At 33.8% G+C, this 20,078-nt stretch overlaps 1 protein-coding gene across 2 annotated transcripts in view; it reads left to right on the top strand.

Moving 5' to 3' along the window:
- Positions 1-564: 564 nt before the first annotated feature.
- The window catches only part of LOC110092962 (far upstream element-binding protein 2), a 35,784-nt gene continuing 16,270 nt past the window's right edge, over positions 565-20,078 (top strand). The window contains exons 1-7 of one of the 2 annotated variants that reach the window (XM_020817683.2): positions 566-1,010; positions 1,161-1,289; positions 2,507-2,706; positions 13,075-13,260; positions 13,373-13,468; positions 13,545-13,616; positions 13,731-13,847. In XM_020817683.2, coding sequence (XP_020673342.1) covers positions 671-1,010; positions 1,161-1,289; positions 2,507-2,706; positions 13,075-13,260; positions 13,373-13,468; positions 13,545-13,616; positions 13,731-13,847 — 1,140 coding nt within the window. In that variant the 5' untranslated portion in view covers positions 566-670. Of the gene's footprint in view, positions 1,011-1,160; positions 1,290-2,506; positions 2,707-13,074; positions 13,261-13,372; positions 13,469-13,544; positions 13,617-13,730; positions 13,848-20,078 lie in introns of both variants that reach the window. The other variant, XM_020817684.2, reaches the window with a different exon arrangement.

Below are 20,078 nucleotides of genomic sequence, written 5' to 3'. Positions count from 1 at the left end.
AAGTTAATTATTGAAATTTAATGGAAACATAAATCTATTATAGTATTGAAATATATTTTAATTTATTAAATTATTTTCTCTACAAAAATCTCATTTGATAATAAAATCAAAATTTAAATTTCTCAATAACTTCGAATATTAAAAATAATTATAATAATAATATTTAAAAATTTTTTATGAAATATTTGATTACATACATACCACTTTATTTCATGCTATTTGCATATCTAATACAAAAAAATTTAATATTATATTCCAACCACTCATAAAATTTTAATATAAAAAATATCACATATATATTTTATTCTTACCACTCATATCAACCTTTAAATTTTAATATTTTATTTCATGCATTTATATTTGTTTTATGAATGATAAGCATATAATATTAAAAGATTAAATATTAGATATATAAATAGCATGAAATATAGTGGTATACCTGTAATTTTTTTAATTTTTAGATATATAAATAGCATGAAATATAGTGGTATACCTGTAATTTTTTTAATTTTTAGGGCAATCAGAAGAAACCCTACTATAAGTAACAAACCCACGCCATTCGCGCACTGTTACTTTGTCTCAGTCTCACCCTCCAGGTTCTTACGCCTACGATCCATCTCCACAGGCCTTGCTCACCTCCCAGTTTTCTTGAACCTAGAAACCAATTTCCATGGCCGAGGAGGAACCTTTAGCTGTTGCGGAGCCGGTTGGCTCCGAGGGAGAAGGGGCTTCACTTCCGGTGAAGGAAATAGTGGCGGAAGGAACAGAGCGGTCGGAAGAAGGGACGCCGGAAGCCGCTGTCGAGGCAGCGGAGACTCAGGTTGCCTCGGATAACAAGAGGAAGCTTGATGATCTGGAGCCTCTCGAGAATTATGAGGCCCCTGCCAAGAAGCAGCAGATCGACATAGCGGAGCCCACTTCAGAGAGTTCGGTTCCCGCTGAAGATCAGGGAACGGTGGCGTCGGATGAAGCTTCGCGAGAAATTGGAGCTCAGGAAACTGACGGCTCTGGTCTGTGTCGCATTGGTTCCAGCTTTCGTTTTTTTTTCTTTTGTTTTGCCTTTTCCAAGCATACAGATTAGGATTTTTAATGGTTTGAGTGCTTCCCTCAGGGGAAGTGTTTAGATATTATCGCGCTTTCTTAGAAATTTTTGTTCCTAGGATACCCGACCACGGAAAAAAATGTTGCAGTGGCTGATAGCACGACGTCAGACTCGGCGCATGGTATCACTGCAGTTGACGGGAATGTTGAAGAGCACTCAGGCCAGAATGAAGAGATTGGCGGGGAAGGCATGTCTCGGATTTTTTTTAGTTAGATTGAATGCGTGGTGATGGTAATTTTTTTTTATTTCTTGTTTATGCATGTGATCTGCGTCCGAGTGCTGCGAAACTAAAACTGAAAAAAACCAAACATTGTGCTAGATGATTTCTACTTTGCCTGTTCTGCTTATTTTTTTTTTCTCATCTGATTCACGAGACCTCTTCCTTGTGTGTGTTATCTTTTGTGTTAAATCTAAATCATTGAGCTAAAATAACTTTGAGTAAGCCGGGCTTGGATTAAATCGAGCTAACTCCGAAGTTTAGTAAATATAGTTTGTACTTATGAACTCATATATACTTGTATCATGTGTTTTTGAATATTTGTAGTTATGCATCTATAGATCTATTTATGTATCAATCCGTTAATGTGAAACTGAAAAATATCTTAGAAGATGAAAAATATAATAATTTTTTCATTTGAAATTCAATCTAGTTGAGAGCTTGAGGCAACCTATAATTAGGCCTTACACAGGTTGATATGGGGTGTTATTGCTTTGAGATGATTTTGTGCTTGGGTTGAATTGTATTGAGATCGGACCGTTCATAACCCTACCAATATGCAAAAACTCAGGGGATCTAAACGGGGTATCCTATAGTTTGTTGCTTCTTTATGCTAAAGAAAGGCCCTGTGAATGGAGGAATCATGGAAGGGTTAGGAAAATACCTTTGAAAACCTAGAGGTGTATTTTTGGAAAAAAAAAAACAAAGAAATCCAGGCAGATATAAGCCTTCTTGATTTCTCTTTGCTTCTCTTAGTGGAATGCCATGTAGTTTTCATCTCACAATTCTTCTTGAAAGTTTTGGTTGAATTATATGAGTTCCCTTACACAATCTGCTGCTACTTTGTTAATGTGTTTGTAAGTTTTGAGGGCTTCGTTACTAGTCTGATGAATAAAGTCTCCATGAAATGGATTGGAAAACTATAAGAATAAGCCAGTGAAGATGTAGTTTGAAAGCTGCTTCTGCATCTGAAATATTATAAAGTTATTTCTGACAAAAAATTCTAATTTTCAATGGTGTTAAGCTTTACTGTGTAAAAGTAAAAATTTAGAGCTTTGTCTCTTTATTTTGCCTTATTTTTAATGTTTTTATGTGCATTTTACTTGTGTGGTCTCTTACATATTGGTAAACTTCAAGGTGCATTGTAAGTTTATTTGCTTGGCTTAGTTGGACATTTGGTGATATAGGTCTTAGGCAGGCGATGATGGAAAAGGAGCCATTAGGGAATGGGCAAATTTCATCAACAAGCAACATAGAACATGCTTATATTGACGATGCACAAAATGCTTCTTTGGCTCCTCAGCAAGATGGTTTTCCACATGATATGCATCAGATTCCGTATGATCTTTCAAGTTCATCACGGAAAATTGAAGTTCCAAACAACAAGGTAATTTTATGCACACTTCTCTATGATTAGTTTCTTTGGAAACAAAGTAATCAACAATCTGCTTTGGATTGTCTTTTTCCCCACCATACCATTGTCATCAAAACTACATTTCTCTCATTGTGATTTTTTTAATTTTTTTCCCTAATACATGATTTTTTTTTAGTAGCAAACTTTTCTTTTGATAAACTCAAGGCAATCATGTTTCACTTATTTTATATTTACTGTAGCATAGATCTTATTGAGATTGCTATTGTCATTGTAATAAACAAATGGAAAGGGTGGTAGAAAAAGAAAGGTGAGGGTAGCCCTCACCATTATTTAACATGAACTAAGAACTATAAGATAAATATGGTGGGCTAGCATGCTATAGGAGGAATATCAACCAATGGTGTTAAGAGCTGGAGGTGGCCGAGCCTAGTATAAATTTTTCCTTTATAAAGAACTATTGTAGAGTGTTGAACATTTAGATAGTGGTATTGATGATGTGGTTTTTGAATCATTATGCCTTGTTGATATAGGAAAGAGAGATAGTTTAATGGGGCTAGGGTTCTCCTTATTAGAAAGACAAGGAAGCCAACTAGTCAAGCATTTCTTAGATGCTGACTCTTTATCTTAACATATGAGAACAAATTTTCATTTCCTAACAATTTTCCATGAAGGATTAATCCCGCAAAAGATCAATATGGGATGTCCACCTTAATGTCTAAAATTGCGCAATTCGGTATTAAGGCATTTTTCATTTGTGAGGCGAGTCACAAGCCTCAAGGCATTTGGAGGCGTAAGCCTCAAAATTAGAAAATTACGTAAAGTCAAAATAAGTATTTTTTATATAATAACTAAATAATATGTTAAAATTTACGTAAAAAAATAAATTGTCATAAATATGAAACATAAAATGCACAAGATAGAAAATGACAAGTAATCAACTTTGTGAAATTGAATTGAAATTTAAACATCACAATAATAAAATAATATAAAATATATTCATCTCATAATTCTATATTTCCCAATATATTGTTCATTAACATTTAATATAAAAAAGAAATAGTAATGACATAGGCTCATAGCTAAAATAAGCTTTAACAAAAACTATTTTTTTATATACCTTTTCTGGTTTATCGTTTTTGTGCTTGACCGTGGTAGATGTAGATGCTCTATTTCTATCATCGTCAAAGAAATCAATATTCAAATCTTCCTTTTGCAATTTAGATGTCATACCCTCCAATTCATCATCTACAAAACACTCGTCATCTGATGTCATATCCTCACAAATTGAAGGATCTTCATCATCCTTCAACCATTTCTTCTTCAAATTCATTTCTTTAAATTTATTATACATAATGTATACTAAGGAATTCATCCTTAAGCTTGTCAAACGATTTTTTTTCTTTGTATGCACTTGGTTGTATGTGCTCTATTTGCGTTCAAATCCCGATGAAGAGCACGTTAATCCTATAACTTTCACAGCGAAATACTACAATTTTGGAGTGTCATCTCCAAACTGAATCCACCATTCAACTAAGATTCATATATATAAGTGGAGTTAGTATTAATGGAATGACTTTTAAATAAATGAGTATATAATAAAGTAAAGCAACAAATTAACTTACCCAAAGATCGCTTGGAAATAATATCATTTGGTTGTTGTAATCCAAAAAAACCTTCTTTATTTATAAATAGTATTAGTTGTATGTCAACATTTGATTTTTTAGTTGAATCAGCTATGAGTGTATTTATGTAATGATATAATCCTAATTTTATCTTAGGATTTCTAAATTTATTCTCAACATATTGATATTGAGGGTTCAGATAATAGCATGCTGCATGCAAATTTCGTGAAGCTATAGTTCCCATCTATCATCAATAATATTTTTAATTTATCTTTAGCTCCCCTCTTCACCTTCTAAACTGCAGACAATCATTTCTTTTGCTTTGTCTATAACATTGTATATAAAGCCCATATCAGGCTTCTTCTCGGCATAGGCCATCCTAAGAACTTGCACTAATGGCAGAATGGTTGTGATTGTATACATGACACTTTGCCAAAAGTTTTCATTTATAATAATTTTTCTAACCTCTTTCTTCTCAGATTTTTCCCCCAAGCTTAGCTCAACTATTGTATAGAGATAAATATAGACTCCAAAGGTTGCCTAGCGTCCAATATATTCTGTAGAGTCAAAGTAAGTAGTGACAAATCTTGTTGCTGCAGACAAAATATTTCTTTCTTTGAAAATTTTCTCAGAAGCGCCAAACTCCAAGAATGATTGTAAATAAATTTACGTATCTTCTTTGCTTTTGTCAAATTATTTTTGTGCTACGGCAGCTCCGCTCCCCAAGCTTCTCAAGGATTAGATCAATGCAATGTGTGGCATAGGGATTCCAATATAAATGTTGCCTTTTCTTCATAAGTTTTGTCCTTGCGGCCCTATAAGCACTAACATTATTTGTTACCACTTGGACAATCAAGTGCTCTCCAATCTTCTGAACAACACTGTCTAGTAATCCAAAAATAAACTCAACATCTTTAACAATATCAAATTCCTCAATTGACTTTTAAAAAAAAAGGTGCCATATAAGTTATTAATCAATATGTTAATTAAACTTATGTTCTTCACATCTTACCATTTATCAAACATAATTGTAATACCTTGTTTGGGCCCTAAGTCCTCTTAATTTCCTCAATATTTTTTTCAATATTACTCAACTATTTGCCACTCAAAAAGTGGAAGAATACTACAATAACAATCTGCTGCAAATTCTTCTGATTGACTTGAAAGGTAGGAATGTATATGTATAAAAGATTTGTTGATTTGAGTATAATTTTTTTAGAAGTTTTCATTATACTTACTAATTTAATTATAATCAAAATTTCAAGTTAGAAAGATAAATTAATATATTATGTTGATTTGAGTATAATTTTTTAAGAAGTTTTTATTATACTTACTAATTTAATTATAATCAAATTTTAATTGAGTTGAATTAATAATTTAACAAATTTATTCATAATTTTTAAATCAAAATTAGCAGTAGTTTGTTGAGCATTATTTTTAATGTTTTATGAATAACAAATAATGATGTTTAATCTACCCATCTAATTATTATCAAATATTTAAAAAACAAAATTTGGTTTTTAACCATAATTGTAAAATTTTAAAAAATTGTGTCATCAAATATTAATAAGAAATAAAATTATATTTTTAGTATTTTGATCTAACCATTTTTTAAATATTTTATCATACTTACACTATCATTAATATGAACAAATTTTGAAAAACATAATAATTCATCATAAAATAAATAATAAAAAACAACTAAAAATTATTAGTAAATAAGCATCCCCTTAAACTCTTATTGAGTTTCTTGTTAAGAAAAAGAAAACCTTCATAAATGTAAATGATCTAGAGGGTCAATATTTAATCCTATTTATTAATGCATTAAATAAAAGAAAAATATTTAATTTTATTCAATTATTAAAATAGATGAACTTAGAAAACTTGAAAAGATGGATTAAAGCTTGAAATAACAGACAATGAAGCAAGAGGAATGCTGGAGAGGGCTGTTCAGTTTAATCAATAGAAAGAGAAGTTTAATTGACTTTTCGTTTCTTTTTTTGTAAGAACTCTTGCTTTGAATACAAATTGAAATTCAAATCACAGAAATAAAAACTCATAATACAAATCAACCGCAAAATCCATTAAAAGCATATGTAATAAAGTAATGATGCAGATTAAATTGTAGAGAAGTGTATCATGTAAAAATAACAATAAAAAAATTAAGCAAGAGAAAAAAAATGCTTACCTTCAATGCAGCATAAGCGAGGCCGAACAACACTGACGAAGGAGTACATGAAAGTTTAGAAAGATGGTTATTAACGCAGCGAGAAAAGGTCGAGGAACCTTTCGTGACTTTCGATCCAATAGACAACCTCGTTGACGTGTGCTGACTTCCAATCGAATAGGGGATATCGTGGACGAAGGCGAATGGGATTTTAATGAATCGTGCGAAACTACCACAACAGACGAAGGTGTCGTCAAACCTTTCGTGACTTCCGATCCAACTCGTCGAACTATGCTAACTTATGATCAAACAGGGAAAGTCGTCGACGAAGGAGAAGTAGTTTTAGCAAATCATTCAAAATTTTGCTGCAGTAGACGAAGTCAAACAACACGTGAAAGATGAATCGAGGATGCTTAGGTTTAAGCTTTTAATTTTTTTTCTATTTTATTGAGGCGAATGCCTCACATAAATGAAGTGTGGCGCGCCTCTATAAACTCAAGGCGTACACCTCACAAAAGCCCTTCCATGCGTTCGCCTCGATACGTTCCAAATGAAAATTGCGTTGAGGCGCGCCTCAAGTTGCGCAATTTTACACAGTGGTCCACCTTGACCTAGGCTTATTTTTGGAATGGTGGGAGAAAAAAAATATTTTTTGACAGAAAAGAGCCATGGGAGTATTAATTTGAAAATCTAAGTTAATATTAGAAAGAGCAATCAGTGGCTTTGAGTTTACTCATCAAATTAATTCAAAAAAGAGGAGGTGATCAAATTATTTTTACAAATAAGTAGATGAATCTTCTTTTGTCTGTGATTCCAAATTGGTAATAGATGGAAAGGGGGATGTTAAATGAAAGGTTGAGGGTACACCTCATTATTATTCAATATGAAAACAAAGAGCTATAATAATATATTTAATTTATGGTCATCATTTAATATGATGCAATTTAAATCAATGGTGTTAAGATTATGGTGGCCATGTCTAACATGAATAGGTGGAGAGATGATGATGATAAAACCATGAACAAATGATTCTTAAGAGTATGTGGTGGTCAAGCCTAACATAAATGGGTGGAGAGATGAAGTTGATAAAACCATGAATGATAGAGAGGATGAATATTCATTCATGATTGAAAGGGAAGATGCGAAGTATTATTTATGGATACTCACCAAACTAACCATAACAGTGAGAATCCACCAAGCTCCTTCCTTACCAATGCTTTTCAAGTATTTTACATGATTCAAGCCAAGTCTTCATTTATTATAGGAGCATTCTCCTTTATATAGCATTTTTCTTTCATGAATACATGAATAAAACATAAAACAAATGCAAGAATGGCTGGACATGAAAGCAGGAATATTGAGTTTTCTATGCACCAAATGTAGATCTATTCTTTGGTTTAAGTCTTGTTTTCTTCCATTTGAAAATTCAAATTCCTTTGGTTCCTTCGTGAGGTGCTACCTATAGGGGGGTGAGAGAGATAATATTGATTTTGTTTTTGTGCATACATCAAAAATAGGCTAATTATTATTTTTTAATCCTCACAAGTCCTTTGTGATTTGCATGTCAATTTGATACGCATGTAAAACTTTTTTTCCCCAATCAGTGCATCGTTTGAATGAATCACAAGGCATGTTGATATTTGAATTTCATTTACTATACGAAGCCATGTGTTAGTATTAACAATAAAACCATGATGTTATATAGTCGGCTGTTGGTAGGCCTTGTTTTCTATCTATATGATGATTGAATAATGTGGAATATTTATGTTTTGATTAAGGTAGATAAAAAAAGACTTGATTAGAAAGTATTAAAAATATCTTTTTTATTAGATTTAAATGATAATTTGACTCTTAATAGGACAATTGAGAAAAATAAATCATGTAGCCCACCCATATGGTGGGATAAAGGCTTTTTTGTTGTTGTTTTTTTATTGATCACTCATTGGGTTTTTTAGCTTATTATTCTTTCATCTATTCATTGAAGAAAAGTGTAGATAATACATATTGATTGTTATGAACGATGCTATTGGAAAAAAAGGCTATTCAAGTTCAGTTTGCCAATGGAATATTAAAATAAACTCTTACTGGATGATTACATGCGGTTTAAAATTGCGCAATATGAGGCTCGCCTTGTGGCCCGCCTTTGCGCAATTCTAGAAAAAAATGCCTCGATGCTTACGCCTCAAGTTTTTTTATGAGGCTTGCGCCTCAACTTTGTTGAGGCCCGCCTTGAGGCCTGCCTGGCCTCACTGGCATGAGGCTTACGCCTCACGCAATATATTAATACATAAATCTTGAAGTAAATGCCCGACACTGGACTCTATAGGAGAGGAGGAAGGGGGAGCGAGCAGTTCATCATAATGATGATTCAAATGAAGAACCCCTTAGTGATGACAGTGCTAATGACTTATGAGTTCTTATGTGATATGTCATTGCTATTTATTTTTGGAAATTTGAATTATATGTTAATGAAAAAAATACTGAGATTTGGGAAAGATAGAATTTTGAGTTGAACTATATTTCATGTTGTCTTATTATTGGGATATTTTGATTTCACTTAATATCTTATGCTTTTTTATGTTTTATATTATTCACTCATTAGTATATAAAAAAATTATCATTTTATGTTTACGCAATCTTTTGATTTTGAGGCTTACGCTTCGCCTCACGAATGAAAAACTTCTCAATACCCGAATACGCAATTTTAAACATATGACTGGTGTATAAAAATCTTCTTTGTAAGTTACTTTTTTTCAGTGCTATCGGTACTTGGTGGTTTAATGCAAGGTTTACAATTGTGCAATTGAGTGTTGAGAAGTTTTTTATGAGTGAGATGAGGTGTAAGCCTCAAGGTATTTAGAGGAGAAAGTCTCACAATTCAAAAATTGCATGAAGTTAAAATAAAGGTTGAAAGTGAATTATTAGCATCATAATCAAATAACATATTACAAAATTACATATTAACGTTTTAATGTATTAAGAAGTAATAAATTGACGTACATATTAAGTAATAAATTGCACAAGACGCAAATTATGAAGTTACAAATTGCGTGAAATAGATGTAATATATGCGTCAACATGCCATAGTAATATAAGTTATATTAATTAATTAAAAGTAACAAAATATATCAAGGCTAAGTTAAAGATTAACTATGTTTGTCACAAAATTTGATCATTCATTCCTAGTTTCATACTCTTCAACATTAAACTTTCAAAGATCAAATTAACAATATAATAACTCAGAAGTCATCACTTAGGGTGTGCTAATTGGATTCGTCGTTGCATCAAATGGCTTTCTTCCTTTCCTCATCATTTGTGGAGTCCAAGGCCTCTCGTTCTTCTTTTTTCATCTTTAATCTCAATCATTTTCCCATTCCTTAAATATTGTTAAACAACAAAAAATATGAAAAACTCCTCTTTTTTGTTCTTTTTATTATTGGCTTGTATTAGTTGCAAATGCTTTATTTCTATCACCATCAAAGAGATCAACATTTATATCTTCTTTTTATAAACTAGATGGTGTGACTTCAACTTCATCATACATGAACTATTCGTCATTCAATGGAATATCATCAGATAGCAATGGATCCTCATCATCTTTCAAACTTTTTTTTCAATTTTTGTACTTAAGTTTCAGGTTGTACATGATGTACATCAAAGAATTTATCATTAGATTTTTACATGATTTCTTCTTTTTGTGTGAATTTGATTATACATACATCAGTTGCATTCACATCCGTATGAAGAGCATGCAAACTCCAAAACCTTAAAAAAAAAAATATGGTAACTCCCGAGTGTCATAAACAAATTGTATACACCACTCAATTTAAGTATGAAGAAATAACATAATTGAAAAAAAAATGGAAAGTAGAAATTGCATCCAGCACAATAGGAACAAAAAAAAAAAAATGGAGATTTCGTTTTTGTATTTGTCTTTTGCTTACTGAGACCCCCCCCCCCCCTTTTTTTTTCTCGCCCCCCCCCCCCCCCCCCTTCATTATTTTTAAAAGGTACAAGTTGCATATTAGCATTTTCCCTTTCAGATGTGTTGGCAAAAAAGTATTTTCATGATGGTAAAGCCTTAAATTTATCTCAGGATTTGTTAATTTATATATTGCATATTGAAACTAGAGATTTAGATAATAGTCTGCAACATGTGAATGATGATAAAGTTGTAATACCCATTTATCATCGATTGTATCCTATATTTCCTTATAGTTTGTCTCATCTCCTCATAAAGTATAGGTTATCAACTCCTTCACTCCATTCATTGCTTTGTATATAAAATCCATTGCAAACTTCTTCTCTGTATCAAGCATCCTCAACGGTTGAACTAGTGGCTTTGTTGTTATTATTGCATATGATATAGTTAGATCTTTCGATCAAAAGAATTTTTCTAACCTCCTTTCCCTCAGCTTTCTTTGCTCAAGCTTAACTCAACTACTGAGTGGAAGTAAATATTGCTTTCAGAGGGTGCATGGCTTTTAGCATGCTTTATAGTGTCAAATAATCTGCAACAAATCTTCTTGCACCAGGTTGTTGTATCTCTTTCTTTGAAAGCTTCATCGTAATGATAATATATGACTTTGCTGATCTTCTTGGTTTTACTTTGTGCATTTTTGTGTTGTGGCAACTCACTTAGCTTCTCAAGTACGAGATCTATATAATGTACAACACATGGAGTCTAATATAAGTTCATTCTCTTCTGTAATAATTTGACTCTTGCTGCCTTGCAAGATCTAGCATTATTTGTTACAATTAGTACAACTAAATACTCTCCTATCTTCTTAATCACTCAATCTAGTAATCCAAAAATCTACTCTGCATCCTTCACTTGATCACATGTTTGTACAGACTTAAAGAAAATAGTTCCGTATGGAATATTAATAGCATGTTGATTTAATTTCTATTCTTAATGTCAGACCATCCATCAGATATCACAATAACCTCGGTCTTGTTCCAATTTTGCTTAATTTCTTCAATGCCTTTCTCTTTGTTGGCGAACTCCTTTAAAACTAACATTCTTAAATCATAGATGGACGAGGTTTTCAAGTCTCAATCATAAGCTCTGATGGAATGGATTATGGTGTAGTAGGAAGTAGAGATTGCAACATTAAATGGGAAAGTGTTCTCATAAAAAAAAAACTCCTTATATTGATACAAACACATTTGCGTGCCTCCCTGACAGTCTGTGGGGACAATATCTGTTATGCAGAAGGCCTATTTCGTTGCCTATCATCCTCTAGGTTGACGATGTAATGATGCATGGGACCTCTTGCACACCCCAGTTATTCATTGGTGGCAAGGATGATGACAAGTGCTGGCTACTACGCTCACTCCCATATAATAAGCTAGATTTGACATTGTTGACTTATTCATATATGATCTAATATCATCTTTTAGTATTTTTGGTACTTTAGCACATGGTGCCACATTTTTTTGTGATGTCCGGAGACGTGTTCCTTCATCCTTAGTACACCACCGTTAACTACCTTGTCACAATAATTGCATTTCAAATATACTTATGCTTTGTCACTTCCTCCTACATCAACTTGAAATGGTTTAAAATTGCGCAATATGAGGCTCGCCTTTGCGCAATTCCAATAAAAAACGCCTCGAGTTTTTTTTATGAGGCTTGCGCCTCAACTTGGTTGAGGACCGTCTCGCCTCACTGGCATGAGGCTTACGCCTCATGCTATATATATATTAAAACTTACATAAATCTTGAAGTAAATGCCCGACATTGGACTCTATAGGAGAGGAGGAAGGGGAGAAAACAGCTCACCATAATGATGATTCAAATAAAGAACCCCTTAGTGATGACAGTGCTGATGACTTATGAGTTCTTATGTGATATGTCATTGCTATTTATTTTTTGAAATTGGAATTGTATGTTAATGAAAAGAATACTGGGATTTGAGAAAGATTGAATTTTGAGTTGAACTATATTTCATGTTGTCTTATTATTGAGATATTTTGATTTCACTTCATATCTTATGCTTTTTTATGTTTTATATTATTCACTCATTAGTATATAAAAAATTTATCATTTTATGTTTACGCAATTTTTTGATTTTGAGGCTTACGCCTCAAAACGCCTTGAGGCTTACGCCTCGCCTCACGAATGAAAAACGCCTCAATACCCGAATACGCAATTTTAAACATTGAATACATCTACTCTCCTAAGCAAGTCATCGGAAGATGAACACTTTATGTGACGAAATCATCTAAAGTGACTCTCTCTAATCTTATCTGATATAGGAGCAACTCCAACATTTTCACATATATAGTGGTTTCGCATTCAATTTCTAAGTGTAAAGCCACTCATCCACCTAAGCATCATCATCGTTGCAACACTAAACTTAAAAAAGTAAGCTTCTCTTTTAATGGCCAACATGCAATAATTATAAAAGTGTTATTATTATTATTATTATTTTGATTGATATACTCACTTCAGGAAGAAGGTTGCCAGAATAAACTTTTTGGTGGACTGTAAGAACATAGTTTATACATTCGTAATTTGTTCTATATATATATATATATATATATTTGTGCTGTGTTGATTCCTTTGTCTAATACTATGGTCTTTAGGTTGGTATCCTTATTGGCAAATCCGGGGAAACTATTAGATTTCTTCAATTAAATTCTGGGGCAAGTATTCAGATCACAAAGGATGCTGACGTTGGTCAACTTTCTTCCACTCGACCTGTTGAGCTGACAGGGACTCCGGAAAATATTAATAAGGCAGAGCAGTTGATAAAAAATGTCATTGCTGAGGTTTGCTACTGTACTATGAATTGCTAATTTTATTGTCACCCATGTTGATTTGTAGTTGCTTATGTTCTAGAGGATTGGTTAAATATGGACTTTGTTATAATTTTCTTGTTAGGCTGATGCTGGAGGATCTCCGTCATTGGTGGCTAGGGGATTTAGTACTTCACAACCTGACAGTGAACAAATTGAGATACAAATACCAAATGGGAAGGTGCAGACCATATCAAACGTTCATTGCCATTTTCATTGCAGCCTTTTTCCTTAGCAATTTTTTTTACATTTTTTAGGTTGGAGTGATTATTGGTAAAGGTGGCGGAACTATAAAGAACATGCAAACAAAAACTGGTGCTCGGATTCAGGTTTTTTGAAATCTATTTTTAATTGATGAATAAGTGCTTATTTCTCAGAAATGTTGAAACTAAGGGCACCATAACTTTTAAAGATATTATGTACTGGTTTATGATATCATGCAGTTGATACCACAACATCTTCCTGAAGGTGATTCATCAAGGGAAAGAACAGTCCGGATAACTGGTAACAAAAAGCAAATTGAATCTGCTAAAGAATTGATCAAGGATGTTATAAACCAGGTCTGTAGGTCAATGTTTTTGTTTTATAATCTGTGTGCTCTAAATGTTCTCTTGATATCTCTGTTATAAGGTTGACAACTTTTTTGAGAGACGAAACAAATTATAGTGGTAAAAATTTAGTAGCAGTAGAGTTTTTTTTTTGCTTCTTCCCACCGTATTATGCAGAAGTCAACTATTGAGTATTAAACTATTTGTCACGAAGATTTTGATCTCTTGATAAAATCATTGTAAAATTAAAGTCTTTTTCTTTTAGTTAACTAATGGAGAGTCTTGAGGTGTCAATGTCCTTAATGTCCAGCTTCACAAAACAATTGTATAATGGCCTTCATGCTAGTAGGTCGTTCTTCTTTGAGCCAAAACTTGCAAAGTACTACTTACAATAGCTTGCTGGCTTAATTGATCTGAAGAGTGAGAATATGAATATAAACAGAGGGGAATGGTTAGATTATGATGGGGAGCTGGTGTTTGTGCGAAGGGATACACAAAACTTATTTGTTTTAAGAAATAAACCCTACCAATCATCATGAAATCATACTTATTTTGCACCAACTCTTTAACACCCAAGGCATATGGGTGACCCAAGGTACCATTTAATTGGCTTACGCTGTCCTCTTTGATCATGTGTGAAGTGATATTGTAAAAATATGTAGAGGTTGGTTGGTCAGCTATGTTTTGAGTATGAGTCAAAGTAAGTGTAGTTTTAACAATTAGATCGATTGGATGGTTGTGTTTCAAATACATTTTATTTCAGACAATATGGAATTCACATTATAGTTCATTTTCAATGTATTTGGAATTCGCTCTAGTTTGGTGAGTTCCAAATATATAGCTTGTACAGTGATGTCGATTGCTTTCGTTACCACGGGCCACCACCTAATGCTATTTGTCAACCGCCATCGACCATTCACACCCATCGTTTCGGGCCACCGCCACTGCCAATCCAATCTTTGCTGCTCATCGTTTCTGCCCGTCGCCGTTAACCACGTTCAATCAAATATCATTCATAATGTACTATTTTTTTACTCTGCATTCATTTTCGTCAAATGAAAAAAAAATGTAAATTTTTATTTGTAGTGTACTCAACCAACTGTAATGGGTTTTCATTACGCTAATTTTACTTTATACTTTATTTTTTTTACATTGCAATCCCTTTTCATTAGAACAAACTACCCCATAGTTTTTTTCCTCCAGGCAACATGCATCTTTGGCTAACATCTTTTAATCATAAGAAAGTTGAGAAAACCTTTAGTTTTTTTTTCTGTATTTTTGTATTTTTTTTTATGAATATGTAATGAATCATTAAATCATTCTTTTTGTTTTAATTATTGGTCCAATGGTGGTTCCGGCGGTCGAGCCCTGACTCCGTCTGATTTGGCTATTCGACTGGTGGGTCGTAACTGGGCCGACGATTGAATGAGGATAATGATATATTTGTTATTATACATGTTTCTATTTTATTAAGTACTTGTTGTGTGTATTAGTTATTTTGTATTATATTTTATATTTTATTGTTTTATTCTTTTTTTTTTGCTCTTTATATTTAATTCTTTAAGCTGCAATAATGCGTGGCTTTTGAATGGGATGTTGCTCCAATATTGGAAAGCGAGATTGAAAATAACCTTGAAGAGGCATTTTGGAAAAGATATCTTAGTGATTTTTTTCAATGAGTTGTGGGATAGACTGATGTTTATTTTAATTTTAGGTTATTTTGTTTTCCATAGGAGCATTCACTTGGTTAATTGCATCTTGCGTTCAATTTTGAGAACAATCTTGAGGACAAATGGTGATAAGCTCATGCCTAGGGCTCAAGTACTAGGATGAGTTACATTTTAAGGATGTTTGATCAAAGTTTGTCTGTGGGTAACAACCGACCTTACGAGCAACCAAGTTCTAGGGAAACTCTTGAGAATTTATGTAAGAATGGAGAGAAAGAGTGGAAAAAGTACTATAGAAAATAATCCACTGGCTCGAATATCTACAGACAAGTGCTAAATGGTACAAAAGATCCAAAATATTCTTCTTCACTTCTTATTTATAGGGACCAAGGGCTATAGGAAATGCTACATCAATAGACAAATAAAAATATATAAGATAATGAATTGTAGTACAGTCTGTCCTATACATGTGTCATATTTTGACTGACTTGATGGATGATTACTTATCTTAATATTGTTTCTCAATCTTGAGGAGAGTAGGGCGAGCCTACTAGTGAGTGTTGAGCTGAGAGGGTTGTAGCTAACTAGTATCCCAAGGTTATTGGCAACTTATAGTGGAGATTTGGATTGCTTAGGAGTAGGAGGTGAGTGTGTTTAGGTTGTGGGGATGATAAGTTTTGTGGTTGGTTTTCTATAATGGGCGAGCTGGAACCCTCTTAGTTGGATGCTTTTTTGTAGCTAAGATGATGGTGTAGTTGGAAGCATTTTGTTATGGATAGCGGCAAGTGGTCCTCCCTTGATGGAGAGCGTGTGATGAATTGAGTGATATGTAATGATCCTTGATTGTCCTTACGAGAGGAGACTCCCTTATGAGTGTCCTGTTGAGTTACGTTTTATGGCCCTTGGGCAAGCTCTCTTGTGGGCTCATAAGATATGACTTCATTTGCCATAACTCGAGCCAAAACATTTCTAAGCTCATTCCTTGGGCTCAAGTGCTAGGATGAATTACATGTTTGATTACAAACCTGATAGAGCTCCTAATTTAATGGATTTGGACTTGGTTGGGGTTGTCTTAAAGCTTGTATGAGCTAAGGTTAATTGAGTTTGGCTTGTCTTAATTTAGAGCTTGCATACTAGCCCAAGGTTGGGCCAATGATGGAATTGATCCCCAAGCTTAATTTTAAGTTCAATTTGATCCTTGGGCTTAGGTCATGATTATTAGGCTAAGATCATGATTATTGGACTCAATTTTGATCTTAGATTAGGATTAGGCTCAACTCATGATATCATGTTGCAATAGGGGTATGAGTTTTTTGAATTGGATTAATTTTGAGGCGGAAACCATGGAATTTAATGTATGAAGTCAAATTTGGTTGAGTGAACATCATTATGTGGTTTAAAAGCCTCTAATTAAAGGCTAGGATCCTAATTGGCTAGGCTAAGAGCCACTTGAGCTTGACGAAGGCCTAATTAGCTAATTAAGGCTAATTAACTTATCATCATTGAGTTGTGTGGGTTAATTACTACATTTAGATTTGTGATGAGATAATTAATTCGAGCTTATGGATTGATCACTTGACGAGATTCAGATGAAAGATGCATAATTTAATTGAGTTAGCCTAACGTAATTTTGGGGTACCCATTTAATGCTGATTAAGGTTGAGTTTCATTCTATTTGAACTATGGACTCATGAATCTAGTCAAGTCATTGGGTCAATTAAGTGTTCAGTGACATGAAAAAACCCAATTTAGGCCATATCAGCCAAGATTGGGCCTGATTTGCTTAATTAAATCAGTTGTGATTGAATAAAGTTTGATCAGAGGAAGTGGGACCAACAAGTTCTTTTTTGGTCTTTTGAGTGTATCTAACTAGATTCAAGTAATATTTTGTCATAATTAATTATGATTAGAGGGGTTTGATTAAGACCCAATAGAGGCTCTTTCCATCATCATTGTCAACTTAGAATTTAGAACGGATATAGGGTCAACTGGGACTGAGGGTACACTTTTTAAAGTCTCTTAGGTTGAGCTAGATCCCACATGACCATATTAGGAGGACATTTCAGGGACATATTAGGCTAATAGGGCTTGTTTAGGCCATTTAGGATTAGCCTGTTTTACTTATGTTAGTTTAGAACGAGTATGTTTATAGAGTATTCATTCAAGTTTATTGAGCGTATCTAAACTAACATGGATTCAGTCCGGGTCAATTAAGAGAGTCAAGGTTAATTATGACTTAAGGGTTTTGATTGGGACTCGTTAGGGTGTACATTAAGTCCTCCCTATCAACTAGGCCCAACTTAGGGCCAATTAAGACACTAAGAGAACCCATTAGAATCCATTTAGCTTACCTATGGTTAATTGAGTTGTTCTTGACCCGATTAGGTCACTTCAGTACAAATTGGGGATTGTTTGGACAATCAGAACTAGCTTTTTCAATTCCATTTAGCATAGGTTAGTCAAAACTCGGTGAAGCTGATCTGGTCCTTTTTTTTGCATTGGGTCAATTGGGATATCATTGGATGAGCATAATGGGATCTACAAGATTGTGTTCTATTGCGATTGTGGGAGTGATGGGGGTTGCCCATTGGTTTGAGGACACATTAGGTCTTACAGGACTATTGATTCAGTGGTAGAGTTGATTGAGTTAATTGGAATCATATTTAGTCAATATAATATATCCACAAGATTGTGTTGAGACTACCGTGATTGGGGAATCAAGAAGATTGTTCATTCATTTGGGGTCACGTTGGTTATGCATGACTGCATGACTATTGATTTAGTCGAGAGATGACAGGCTTATTCGGGCTAAACCATAGGCTGATCAGAACTCGATGGACCTCTGGAATTTTTAGAGGTCAACAGTTGAGTATGCCAATTTTTAAGTAGCTAAATGTTTCTGTTGTATATTTTGTTAATAACTAGTGCTATTGAAATACAGTTTCAAGAGGAGAGTGTCTTGCTTGTAAACTTTAGCTTTGGCTGGTTTATGAGCTTGAGTTCCCTATTGATGCATTTTTCTATAGTTAAGAGTTTGAGAGGAGCTTTTCAAACTTTAGAATAGATTTGTTGGAACTTGGCTTAGGTACACCTGAGATTTATGGTAGATATTCAGTTGTTTGGGTTGAAATAGAAAAAAAAAAAAAACGTTGTGAGATGTTCTGATCCGATCATAATTTTTTTAGGATAAGTGTTAGATCTTTGGATTTATTTTGAGATGAGTGTAATATAAAAATTAATTGATTATTATTTTATTGTACTTATATCAAAGAAAATTTAAATATTTTGAAACTCATCCTTTCTTGAGTTTTTATTTGTTGAATAGTTACTCTGGACAAAGCTATATATTTATTTTTCATTTTTTTGTTGCATAACATTTTTGAGCATTTTATGAAACCCGGTTGAATAATGTTGCTGTTGGCATAGTTGTAAATTTAATTTTGACTGAACTATTTGTCTCATTGCCTTCCATGTATGCATAAGTTGAGCATTTAACAGTCCTTGTTCTGTGCCTGCAGAGATTTTTAAGCCTGTTTTCCAAGAAATACACAATTTGATTTTTTATCATGCTTTTTATTGTTAAATCCCAGCCCTTCCCTCTTGAAGGAGATCCGACAACCATGAAGAGCGATCCGTGGGAAGCACGCAAGAATCACACCAGGATCGTATTGATTCCTTTCTATAATGTAGTAGCTGATTTAGGAAGGAATGTATTAAGGCTATTATGCATTAATCTGTAAATATTTATTTCTTTATTAAGATATCATGTACATATCTATAAATAGGGAAGAAATTGAGCAATGAAGTATGATTTTTCCCTTTCAAATTCCTGTTTGCGACATGGTATCAGATTCACGAAGGGAAGAGGGAACCATCGAAGCCTTGCGGGAAGAAGCCTTACTGAACGGAGCCGGAAGCCTCGATCCTCCTCGCAGAAGACGAAGACAAAGCTAGCGGTCGAAGCAGCTCGATCCTCCTTGCTCGCGGAAGAAAAAGGCTCGTGGAAGAAGAGGCTCGTAGAAGAAGAAGACTCGCGGATGGTCGAAGAGTCTCACGGGGCTGGAAGAAGCTCTCGGGACAGACGACGCGTGTGGAACCAAAGGCCTAGCAGGACGGAACCCCTTTCCGCCCCAACTCACGGGTCGAAGCCTCCTATTTATGCGATCCGACAAATTTGAACCAACAATTAGGCTTGCGATCTGACTGCAACCTGATTAGGCTCAAAATCTGATTTATTTAATATCAACCTTATTGTTGATATAATAAAAGCAGCCTTTATTACTGTTATAATGTCTGAAGAAAATTCATCCAAGAGCTTTGATCAAATAGAAGGCACTATGATACGCCAAGAATGAGGTGATCTCCAAAGCATACAACATTCCTATCGCCTAAACGGGAAGAACTACCTAAAGTTGTCTCAATTTTTAAAGACATACTTAAAAGGAAAAGGACAAAAACACCTCCTCCTCAGAGGAGGACCAAAATGAGGAGATCCTAATTTTGGGGTATGAGATGAAGCAGACTCCATGATTATGCCATGGTTATGGAATTCCACAACTCTATAAATTAGCGATAC

Source organism: Dendrobium catenatum, unplaced genomic scaffold (assembly GCF_001605985.2).
Source record: "Dendrobium catenatum unplaced genomic scaffold, ASM160598v2 original_scaffold_161204, whole genome shotgun sequence".
Classification (NCBI taxonomy): domain Eukaryota; kingdom Viridiplantae; phylum Streptophyta; class Magnoliopsida; order Asparagales; family Orchidaceae; genus Dendrobium; species Dendrobium catenatum.
Note: the sequence above shows the minus strand (reverse complement) of the source record. Positions and strands in the feature narration are given on the sequence as shown.